This window comes from Arachis ipaensis, chromosome B09 (assembly GCF_000816755.2).
Source record: "Arachis ipaensis cultivar K30076 chromosome B09, Araip1.1, whole genome shotgun sequence".
NCBI classification, from domain to species: domain Eukaryota; kingdom Viridiplantae; phylum Streptophyta; class Magnoliopsida; order Fabales; family Fabaceae; genus Arachis; species Arachis ipaensis.
The window spans coordinates 143,347,848-143,360,730 of NC_029793.2; the positions used below are offsets into that span (position 1 = coordinate 143,347,848).

A 12,883-nucleotide genomic window follows, 5' to 3' on the forward strand; every position below is an offset into this window, starting at 1 on the left:
TTCACCTGACTTAGCTTGGAGACAGTTGCTGGAGTGGATGGATTGAATTTTAATTTTCAAGTTTAATTTATGCCAGCTCTTTACTACTTTTCCAACCAACTATGAAGAGATAAAAGAAGGCCTAATTTTTCAGACCAAGCTGCCAATATAAATGGACAACACGTTCGGTATAAATGCGAATAAATATGGCTAGCTAGTTGTATAAGTCCGTGAAAACCAACGGCTAAGATTTTCTGATGCAAGTTAGTTCCGGATCAGATCTTTTGTCAAAATATTTCGAAAGGTGAGAAGAGAAATGAAGGATACCCCAATGTGCTAACTGCTAAGGAAGTGAGAGAGAAACAACAGGAAAGTGTGAAAAGCTTACCAAATGNCTGTGCATTCGATCAAATCTTCTACCATAAAGGAGATTAGCTTTTACTACTTTTACCGAACAATCCAATACTTTTTTTTTTTTTCTTTTTGTCCTTGACACTTGACAGTGGGGGAAAGCAGTACTAATGTTTCTTCATTGGGAGAACATAATTGCTTTCTTATTGATCTAGACTTCTAGCTATACACATATATAGGTATATACATATCTTCTCAGACACTCAGTGGAAACGGCTAAATAGTAAAAGAAAGGCTCCAACTTTCAAGTACCACAATTACAGAAATTCTAGGCACCATTAACAAAGTATATGGAACAAAAAGAAAGACTAGGTAGCTACTGTGAAATTGAACATTGTCCCTCAGCAAATAATTCTATATACAAGCATAATACCATTGATAATTAATCATTTCATATGTAGGAGGAAGGGAACGAGAGAGAAATTAATCAAAGAAGAAAATACCTTTGTTGTTCTAAATTTAATAATAATACCAAAATACCCCCGGTTTTCCCTCATATTCTACAAGAAAGAAACATACATATTGTTATACCATAGAGAAAATGATGAGAAAAACGTGGGTATTTTGGATAAATAAACTGGAACAAAAATAGAAAAAGAGGGAAGATGAAAAATTTTGGATGGGAATTGTCTACTTGTTAATTGTGAAGAGGATCTGGGCAACTGGGCACTCTTCTTTTGCTTTCATCAAAGCCCTTTTGAGTTGTTGTGTTGTTGCTCCTTGTTGCTGCTGTTCTTCCATTGAAGTACTTATTGATTAGATCTCTGTTGGCGATCTTGGTAGCCACCGCCGTAATGCGGTGGCTGCTGAATTCGACGTTGGGCGGCGCATCTCCTCGGGGGAATACTCGAATAGCAGCAACCTGACGGCACTGCCACATGTGCAAGAAAAGGGTGACAAGAATCACTACCACCATGGGAACACAGAGGAGTCTCTTGTTGCTTCTGATTCCTAGCAACCACATATCGATGGCCACATAAATTTTGAGCCTTTGTGATCTCCAACCCCCCAAAGCATACACTGCTATGATAAATTAAAGACTCAAACCATAATGAATGAAATTGCCGTGTTGAGAATGGAGGACAAAAAATAGAAGAGAGAGAAAAATAATGGAAGTTGGAGTTTGGTTATGTTGGCAGTGGGGCGTGTCTGAGAGTGTGAGTGTGTGTATATATATGTGATGGGATTTCACGTAAGACTGTGACTTAATTCAGACCAAAAATCAATGGAGTGTAGTCAATTGACGGCTCTACCTATATTTAAGATTTCATCCTCTTATTTTACGGAAATCACATCTTATCTCTATCTTTAATTCCTCTTCCTTCTAAAAATTAAAATCAGTGCTGATGAGCTATCATGCACAAATACTAACACTAATATAATAATATATATTCATATAAATAGATGATAATTAATTTTAATATAAAAATAATATTTTTGTATTTTTTTACATGTACATTATATATATAGTAAAAGCAATGTTAGTAAAATGTATATATTTTGGTCCTCCAAATGGGGTTGAATTTGTTTAATAGAGAAAATGAAAATGAAATAGAATAATAAGTCCATGTCACGTCTAGGCCAGTCCCACGTGAAACATAAACCCGCACTGCCCGCTAATCCCCACTTATATTATTCGTTTTCCTCATTACTTGTACTACTTCGCCACATGCTCCAACGCCCTTTGTTTCATTCATCTCTTCATTTATAATTCATCTCCCAATTATTAGCAATTTTTTTTTATATGTTAACTACTCTGTCTATCACTACATTATTCTTACAATCTTCATTAGGGTTCAAACTCATTAGATGTAAACACATACAAATACCTCGTCTTCTATTGTATTCACAATTCAACGTTTGACTTTTATTTCCATTAGAAAATAGAGTATATTGTAGTAAACATTAGAAAAAAGTGAGATGGGAATGGGATGTTGGTTCACCCAGGAAAAAAAATAAAAGAAAATAAAAAGAAGATGGGATGTTGACATATTTGTTCTATACTTGTATTTATATTTATAAATTAAAGGCAGATCTTCGGCTCCCTTCAGTCTTCAGTCTCGGTAGTTTTTGGGTCCCCTTGATTTTTCTTCATCATATTATAGTATGGAACACAATTTAACTAGCATTTATATGTGTGTCAGGATGCGACAATGATAATTTCCCCATAACTCATCAATTAGATCTGACCCGTTAGAAAATATATAACTTATTATAGGGATAATAAGATGTTGGGAAGTAATTTTAGTTTTTTAATAAATCTTCTTAAATATAATTTATCATTATATAATTTAATTTTTAAGTACAATAAAGAATAATGTGAGCGAAAGATTTATAGAGATCTAATAACCTTACTTACCAAAAATTGTAACCTCTACAGAAGACTAAACTATTATTAGCAGTACATTAGTGAAGAGTAATTAACTACGTGACATTATTTAAAGAGAGGTATTCAGATAAAGATTTTAAAAACGTTTTTTTTTAAGAAGTTTTTTAATAATTAAAATTTAATACGTATAATCAATTAAATTGTATAAATTTTTATCAAAATTAGACCAGACAAATTAATTTAATAAAAAAAATAGTAAACTAAATTTTGAATTAGTTTAAATTAATATTATTTTTTATAAAAAATTACGTCTGCTAAACGACATAGAATTAATGAACGTAACTAATAACCCCGACCCTAATAAGAACTCCCCGGTTCTTACCCCTTCTCTCTCCTTTCCCCCTTCAGACGGAAGTGAGAGTACCTTACCGTAGTTGGTTGATGATGGTTCTGCAAAGAGGATTCCATTCTAGATAGTCTTCTGAGTCTAGGGTGAATATCGTTCTCTGTTTATATGTATATACTGTGAGACCAGCCGATGTCTACACCTCGTTTGTACGTGAACTTTAACCTAAATCCTGTGTACGAGACTCCTGTTGTGTGGCTACTTCATGAGGTACCAGAGAGACATCCTATGGCAATGTCTGATCATACAGAGGAGTAGCAGATGATGTTCTACCTTTTGATGACGTTCCACCTGACTTGAGTTTTGAAGGCTTAGAACGTATTTTCCCTCGCTTTAGAAGTTTAGAGGGACTAGGTGAGTATAGAGTCTAGGCTAGCCTAGGTGCCAGCTTAGGGACCTCTTGAACAGGTCAGGACATGGGATGTTGTATGTATGTATATGTATATAGTTATTATCTAGCTATATCTAGGGGTGTTCTAACTAAAAGTCTATACTCTAATAAAGGCTGGATCACTAAATGTTGTTAGCTGCTTGTGATGTATTTATGTGTGGTTGCTTATAACTGTTTTATCTGTTATCAGTTGTGAGTTGATTATGAATGATTTCGTCTATTAATCCAAACGTTTTAAAAATATATATATACCTCGCAAATTAACTACGCTTTTAGCAACGAATCAGGCTCATATGATAAATAATAGATAATAATTAGGAAGACAAATTGGTAGCGCTCAATTTCTAGTATGATCTAGAAATATTGAAAATTGGGTCGTTACACAAAGCACACTCTCATTCGGAGTGAAAATGGTACCGAACTCGGCCTTATATAGAGGGGAGCATTCAACACGCCCCCACATGCTACCTGCCTCAGCCAACCATGTTTTGCCACGTGTCAGCACGCCCCCCACATGCTTGAAGCTTCCCCTATCACGCTTCAACACGTGTCAGCACGCCCCCGCGTGTTGACTCACCACGCCCCCACGTGCAGCGTGGTTCATCCAACCAGTCTCCGCCACGTGGCCTCCACCCCCCTCCTTGGTGGGGCCTGTAACACGCCCCTTGCGTGCTGAACCTGTCATCTGATACGTCCATCCAAGTGTAAATACACTAAGTTTTCCATTTCCAGCCAAAACACCCTTTTTTACTCCATAACCAAATTATTTAGCCTAAATTAGTGTCTTTTTTTTTTTGGTCTTGAAATTAGTGACTTATAAAGTTATAATATAAGGGGGTAGAAACTCACTTACAGTGTTTTTTGCATATTAGTTAAAAATCGTTAAATAATTTAATATATTTAATTAAATTTTTATCTAATAATTTAAAAAATCGTTTTCACTCTTATTTAAATTCGGTTTTGGAATGTGCATGTCGGTGAGAGCCAGTTACTTAGGGAGGGAGGACGCGACTCTGCAGAGTGCATTGAATTTGTGAAATCCGTGACTGGTTGTTTTAATACTGACCAACTTATGATAAAAGGACACCTTATTGTCAATTCAAATTTATTTATAGTAATTGATATATATAAGTAGTAGTACTATATTTTACAAATCAAATCTAAGTCGTAGCTTAGGCGTATCACATCCACATGCCAACAGTCAACTTATTACTATTATAATAAACAAGCTAAGAAAATAAAATCTCGGTGACATACAATATGCGATCTATATTAATTCACTGGTTCATAATATTAGCTCAATTACACAATATATAACTGGACTAATATTGTTCATGGCAACATATATATAATTTAATTTATTTTTAATATATATTTATATTCTAATATATAATTTATATTGATGATTAATTTTAATGTACATGAAATATAGTCAATTTTAATATCAAACATAATGTCGATCTTATACACCGACTTTTGTAGCATTTTAATTTTTTTATATATACAATTGATATCAAATAATGGGGATATGGCCTCCTATTTAAAATTAAAGGTGTAGCATTAATACTGCTACGTACTACATGTATACTACTACTACTACTAATATTAATAATAGACTATAGATGCATGAAATTATTTCTGATTTCAAAATGATAAATATTACAAACAGAAATATTTGGTAACCAAAGAAAATCAGCAAAAAACAGCCATAACTTGCCTTATTTAACATTTATTAATTGTTGCGATAATTAATGAATGCTAAATAAAACAAATTTTGGCTATTTTTTTTTTGTCTTCCTAACATTACCCTATTACAAAATACCTCTCCTTGAAATGTTATTTCTGTAAAGAAGTATGAAGGAGTCATGATAAAATGATCCTACTTACATTTTAAATGAAAAAGAATCTCCTCAATCAATTCATCAATTATTAGTGGATCTTAACCATTTAAAAGATGGAGATCATTTGATAAAAATATTAAAATATTTTTTTTAAATATTTACATGTGTTATATATTGGATATTTTTATTAAATTAGTTAGTAATTTATTTTTTAATAAACTAAAACAAAATCGGTTTATTAAAATAATAATAATAAATTCAATTTTTCGTATTATAATTATTAGAGTCGATTTAATTCGATCGATTTACACAATTTAAATCAAATTATGTTTAAATTTTTTGATAAAAAAAATAAATATATTTCTGATTTTTGTTTAAAAAAACAAAAAAATTATAGTCCGGTAGGTTATGTAAATTGGTCGGTTTGATCAGATCTGATAACAATTGAATTTATTGTTATTGTTATAAAAAAATTGGTTTTATTATAATTTGTTAAGAAATTAAAAAATAATCAATTCATTAATACGTCAAATAATAATGCGACACATAAGTGTCTTTATAAAAAGACGTTTTACGCGTCTTCATGGGAGCATAATCCTTAAAAGATACTAGCTAGTATGTAAATGAACAAACTGTTTTCGTGCTTGTCAATTTCTAATTTTGACTCTCTTTTTTCTTAAAGAAAAAGCTAAGATATACATATAGAATGTCTAGTGTGTTCAAATCATAAAATTTTACTGATTTAGTTGAAAACCAACTGAAAAACTGTCTTGTGTGAGAAGCAGTTGAATGCCATACGGTGGCATAGTGCATGCATGAATGCTGGTTGATATTATTCTATGAAAAGCTGGAAACATAGGAAATAATGATAATAACATGTTGGATGTAGTAGCTAGCAAGATAATTTGGAATTGGGTAGGTTTGAACATAGCTAGTAGTGATTGACTGGATATGGTAAACAAAGGATAGATTCTTTTTGTTTGCGAGCGAGGAAGAGTAGTAGTTGAAAAGGTGGACTCTGTATATATAAATTAAATTAAATTAGTGGTATGTATGTAGATATATATATAATTAGTAAAGAAAGGAGAAGATTGGAAATAAAGCAAGAAAAACAAAAAGAAGAAGGAATTGAAGAGAGGGAAAACGGGGGTGGGGCGCGATTCGCGGCACTGTGTCACTGTCTTGTGTAGTGTTGTTGGTGTCGACCTTTGACGTACGTAACAAGATACATACATCACGCACCCATAACTCATAACATAACACTTTGCTCTTCCTTTTCCACTTCTCATCAATTAAATTGCATGTCCTGGCAATTCGGGTAATAATAACACCATTATTTTTTTAGTTTAATAATATATTAAAATTAATTTTTTTGTATTTTTTATATTTATTATTTTTAATACAAAAAATAATACATAGAAGACATGAATGCAGTATGTTGCGTGGGCCCAATTTTTAGATCATAATAAATTATCATTATCATATTTTTTTTTCAAATATTTTGTTATATACATACACAGAGCATACTGAATAATATAGTAGTTTGTTTCTCATAAGAATTGTACCTACAAAGGTTTTTATATCTGGGCACTGATTCTATTCCATGAAACATCGTCCACTGGCAGATTGGATGTGTGGTTTAAATCAAACTAGATGAGAATGATGCATTGATATATGACTTGATTGTATCGAAGGGAATAGTTGAGCATGGCCATGGCTGAATAGGATCCGTCATTTCCAATTAAATATATATGTGATTAGACATAGCACAGCGTCGTGACTTTCAGTGCCTTCACAGTTAAAACTTAAAACTCTACTATTTCACTGACCACATATCTCACTATGCCAACCTTAGGCTTAGATCACTTGTCATATTAGATTATATGTAATGCGATAAGTTAATGTCATATATTCTTTATCCAATTTTCAGTATAGGAGTCGTTTTAAAAGTTTATCTATTGTAAAGGCTAGTGGAGTTAGACACTTTTACCAGGGGAATCAGCATTTTACTTTGACCTAATATTGTAGTCTTGCTTTACCTTTAAAAGCAAATAAAGGTTCCTATAGGAAGGCCAAACATACTTTCGCAGGAAAATTACTAGTTGATTATGATGATACTAATTTTAATGTATACTTACCATGTTGTTTATCTTTTCACATGAAAATTGAAATGGTTCCGGGTGGGGGCGTGCCCCTTTTAACATATATTACTCATTTACCCTTTGATTTGTACATCCTTACATGCTAAAGTGATTAGTAGCTTCATATAGCACAAAAAATATGAATAATATGTTAACTCGTAATTTTGTTTAAATATATTCAATTAAGTAGAAAATATATCATTAAATAATCTTCCCAACAAATACATATTTATATCTTTTTTCGTATTTTTATTGTTTAGTTATAACAAAATATATCGTCTTTCATTTTTTCTTGTTCTTGGGGAATCCAATATTTTGTTTTGGTCGGGTTGGGGATCCAATGTAAGTTGTAAATACGTCAAATGTATTTTTGGTTATACTCTTCCTTTTTAGGTTGAAACAAAATTCTTGTTGGGTTTACTAACAGGCCATTAAACCAACAAATCATACACATAACGGAAGATGGACTGGGCCATTGCTCTTTGCTTCAGGTTAAGTCAACGATTGATCTAAGACCCACAAATGTAGCAACAAAGGAGGCAAGATCTGCTTTTCATATTTTCGGCTCTGTTAGAATACCAAAAAAAAAGCCTCAATTTAACTGAAGTTACAAGAGATTAATATAGACCAGAATTTATTATTTTCAGCCAATATTTTTAATTATTAATCTAATTTTTTTTAGTTTAATAATTTAAGAATATTCTTTTAGTCCACACTTTTAAACATTGCTAACTAACTAACTGCTAGACAATCTCTAGCATATTAAGTATAGGAAAGCGATGCTACTTGGAGTCCAAATTGCAAGCAAGAACATTCACCTTTGAATGTTTCTAATTTCTAGTAGCATTTCAATTTCTGGGGGAAGTAATGAATTTGACCTGATGAGCCACATTAAACTAACTCTGAGGTAAGATTATAATGAGAAGGAAATTAGAAAGTAAACCATAAAGATATTTAAGTGTTACCTAAGGAATGGTTCCTTTTTTAATGGAATCAAGGAAATGTAGTTGTAATTTCAACAGAGGTTTTTCCAAGTCACAAATGGATAAAAGCAATTCTTCAACTAATTCTTCAAAAATACATTAAATGACAATTCTCAGAGCTAGTGTTTTCATGTCTGTCTAGACAAAAGCTACAAACTAATATCGATGCCTCTATAGGAACAAGATCAAATCCAGCGATACTACTAGTCTATATTTGACAACTCTTGATTGATAAATCCATGAGCACTCTAAAAGCATTGCTTATGTTACAAAATAGTAGGCAGCATATGTATGACTATAAATATTTGTGTTTGTTTGTTGGAAATAGGGTGTATTATTATGCATATCCAGTCATACCAAGAGTGGGGCTTTGGCGATTGGGCTTGTGAGAAGGCGAATTTGTAGTTGCCTTTGTGAAGTACATGTAGTAGTAAACATTGAGGATCATGGTTGCAACAACAAAAATGGCTCCGGCAATGAAGATACCTTTGCGCAATGATTCACAAGAGAAGTTCTGAGCATAAATCATTCCCCTGTACTTGGTGTGATACGCATTCTTTGTGGCTCCTGCTATCAAGCAGGCTTCTGCAATAACAAAAGTCACCCTGCAAATTTAACGTATTTGTTATGATGAAGAAACTAAGAACTAAGAAGTAATGTCTTAGAAATAATTAGAGGGACTCACCAAGAAGACATAAAATAGATGATAGACCAGGCACGATTACCCCCAGCTGTTAATGGCCTGCCGAAGCACATACACTTTGTGACCCCCATAAGCAGTGATTGACCTGAAAGGAGGAAGAGGAAAGACCCCACTCCATACCCTGTTGCCACATCTGAATTGTAGGTGCAGTAAGTTTCATTTGTCCTTTCATCTCTTTTTATGCTTCCCTGTCCAAACAAACCTACTTAGTTGTTAATCAGGGAAATGTAGATCTATAAGTAAAGAGGGCTTACGACGCTTCTTCTTCTCTCAGCAGCAATGGCGAAACCAAATGCAACCAAGCAGAGAGCCACAACCAGAAGGTGCACCAGAGTGGACCCTCTTCCCTCTCCCATTTCTTCACCTCGTTAAGCAACTACACCAGAGAGGATGAAAGAAGAAAGAAGAAAGAAGAAAGCAACACAGCACAGTGAGTGACTCGGTGAGTGGGAGCTAGGCAGCGTTTCATAAAGCTGTCGGGGGAACACAACATCCTGCGAATCTTCCACCCGCGCGTACATTACACATTCAAACACGCGCCCTTCAAAACCTCCTATTTCTTTCTCACGCGCCCCTCTGTTCTTGTAACTTACGAGCCTACCAAGAGGCAGGCTTTAACTTGCCTAGTTTTAAGTGTGGTAGAGTCCATGCTAGTTATTGTGCGGCCCTGATGACCATAATTACATGCGCTCCCCAATTATTTTATGGTCAACTCGAAATTCTAGAAAAATGAATTCGTGGAAAAGTAGTTAGTAGCTATTACCAATTTTTCGTTACTTTAAATTTAAAAATTAATTAGTAGTACTTTGTTTGAAGCATTAACTTACTTTTTTAATTGGCATGTTTTGGTCATGGCAAGAACTTTATTTATTTATCTTGGATATTTTTACATACAAATAAAAGAAAATTCTGTTTTCCTGTTTTTCTGGTCGGAACAAATAAACAATCCTAAATCCTCTATTCCCCTCCTCCCCCTTTTCACCACAACAATCAGCATAGAGTTTCAACGAAATCTCTGGAGGACGCTGCTCCCAGGTTCTTGATTCGCCAGCCCAACCAAGTGGCTTTTACCGGAGTTAGTATTTCATACCATCCAAGTAGGCCTTTCCATTAACAACCAAGAAGGAGAAATCAAAATGAAAGCCTTTTTATATCCATGTCCAAGTCCAATCATATCTAACAGGAAAAAAAAGTTTAAGCAGATAATGAATTAGTTTACCGAAAACTATAACTGCAATTTTCATTTTGGGCGTAGGCCCGTCTGAAAACAAAAAGGAATATTTTTGGACATACAATAACAAATAACAAATGGTCCTAGGACCTGTGGCCCCATCATGTACCAAAAAAAAACACAAATGGTCCTTGTTTTTATTTTATCATTCTTCTCATTGTTACATGATATGCAATGCAAAATGAATTTCCCCTAGATTAGAAACCTGTATTAAGAATAATGTCCTTAAAATCTCGAAGAATATGACCATGGAGCAGAGCAAACGCCATTGTCTATCAAAGTGAGAGTTTGAAACAAAACAGAGGAAGTGGCTTCTTTGGTGTCATCAGCAATTGCTGCTTCCATTAAGGCATTAACTGCATCACCCTTTGGTGTCATGCAGGACTATTGAAACCTCTATAATACTGTATTACTACCATATCTGAATTTAGTAGTGATATGTATAGTCAATTCAAATACCTTTACATCTAATGTTATGTTATTAATAAGGTTGCGAGTTCGGTAATATTAATATATAATGTAAAGTGAGTTCTTCAAATTTCCTTTTTATTTGCAACTTAAAAAGTACTGCGTAAAAACTTCATATTTAAATACCAAAGTTGTTATTAACATAATATATTTTGATATTTTAAAGTGTCTACCTTATAAATGATTTTAAAAGAAAAAAAATTTGTCATATCCTTATCTTTCGTATTCAAATTACACTGTAAATACTAGATCAGTTTTCAGACAAAACTTGAAGCACGCTACAATAATAATCTTAAGAAAAATGGACTAGAAAAGTTTTACGAATGTTTGAATCAGTTGTCAGGATTACAGGTATGGCCTCCAGTCGGTACCAGCTACAAATTTCACCTGAATCCATATATTAGAGATGATTAACTAAAGAACAAGAATTCATATATAAAAAGTTTAATTTGCATGAAACTTTCTCACATCTTATGAGAATGAAATAATATGTAACGTGGGTTCAGAGAAGGTATTGAAGTAGCTTGAAGAGGCAAAGAAGAAATATACAATAGTTTCATTATTTCATAAATGATTGACCTGTTAGATGCCACCAAAATGCAAATTGTTTGCAAGTTGTTACACTAATGGTGGAGCTGGTACAGTTCCAAATTAGAATGTTGAATGAGCACGTGTATAGGAATAACTCTGCCGACAAATAATGGCCACCTTGAATTTAGCAATGGTACTTAGTGTTTTGACATATATGGTTTAGATTTGGCGGCAAATAAAGCAGATAATAAGTTATGGCCAAAATAATATAGCTACATACTACTACAATTCAATCATACATATCCTCATGGGTCATAATTGAGTTAACTGCCAATGAAGATGGAGGTTAGTTCCACTTTCAACCAATGTAAAGGGTCAAGAACAGAAGAGAGGAAGTTGAATAGACAGAGAATAAACCAACAACAGCAGTCATATACTATAGGTATATTCTAGTTCTACCTATTCCTATCCAACTGGCACCTGATGAGGATAAGATATGATATTGACCCTGTCTACATTTTGCTGGTGCTAACTTCATCATGATAAGGATACTTTCGGCCTGCGCCCCAAAACCAACTACTACAACATCTACTCATCTATACATCACAAACAAATGCCTAGCTAGTTGATTTCACAAAATTTTGTCAAACTTTTTTCCTTTTTCTTTTAGTCTCATCTCTTGTATAGTGTTTAGACATACTTTTTTGTTTGGTCTTTTTTAATAATAATGTAGGTAGATTTTGGAGTAGTCCATCCATCAAAACCAGAACTTAGCATGTATTTATAGAGGTGATTATATATTGATTGCTTTGAGAAAACTCAAACTTGAATTTACATAAACTCGAAACAGGAACTCAGCCATGCAGGGTATACTATTTGTTTTCTTATTTTCTAATGAATTACGGAAGAGTTGAATCTTCTATTAGTGCTTAATTGTTGCAATGGGAAATCAGAGGATGAAAGTAAAGAGAGTAAAATGATTGATTAGTGACTTTTCTCATAACCAAAAGCATATCCAAGGATCTAAAATAAATCTCATGATCAGTTTATTATATTTGCATATAGGGATAGATTTTCAATTGAAAAGTTGTATATATTGTTTACCAACATGAGAATTGACAATGTAATTTTGTTCATAATTATTTTATAACCTTCGATTATGAGTTGAGGAATTACCTAAACGAAATTATAGAAAAAGTAGGTTGGAGATACAAAATCAGAGTTCCTAATATTTTGAGTTTATCGTTTTCAATGTTGGCGAGTATACCTATAAAGATTCTACACTCAATAAGTTAGCATGTATAAGAAGTAGTAAATTAAAGATCATACTTAAATAAATGTGTTTAAAGTAATGCATATATCATGAGATTATGATATCATTATGAGCTCCTCTTTTTATATAATTCTGATATTATGAATAACCTTAAAAAAAAGCTTGTTGAAAAAGAAGAAAAGAAAAGTAATACAAA

General features: G+C 33.1%; 1 protein-coding gene across 1 annotated transcript; it reads right to left on the minus strand.

The window, feature by feature from the left end:
• Window positions 8,529-9,754, minus strand: LOC107619406. Its single transcript, XM_016321689.2, has 3 exons — window positions 9,439-9,754; window positions 9,167-9,372; window positions 8,529-9,086 (listed from the first exon to the last, which is right to left on the minus strand). The coding sequence occupies exons 1-3, from the start codon at window positions 9,538-9,540 to the stop codon at window positions 8,819-8,821; spliced, it is 576 nt and encodes a 191-aa protein (XP_016177175.1). The 5' UTR covers window positions 9,541-9,754; the 3' UTR covers window positions 8,529-8,818.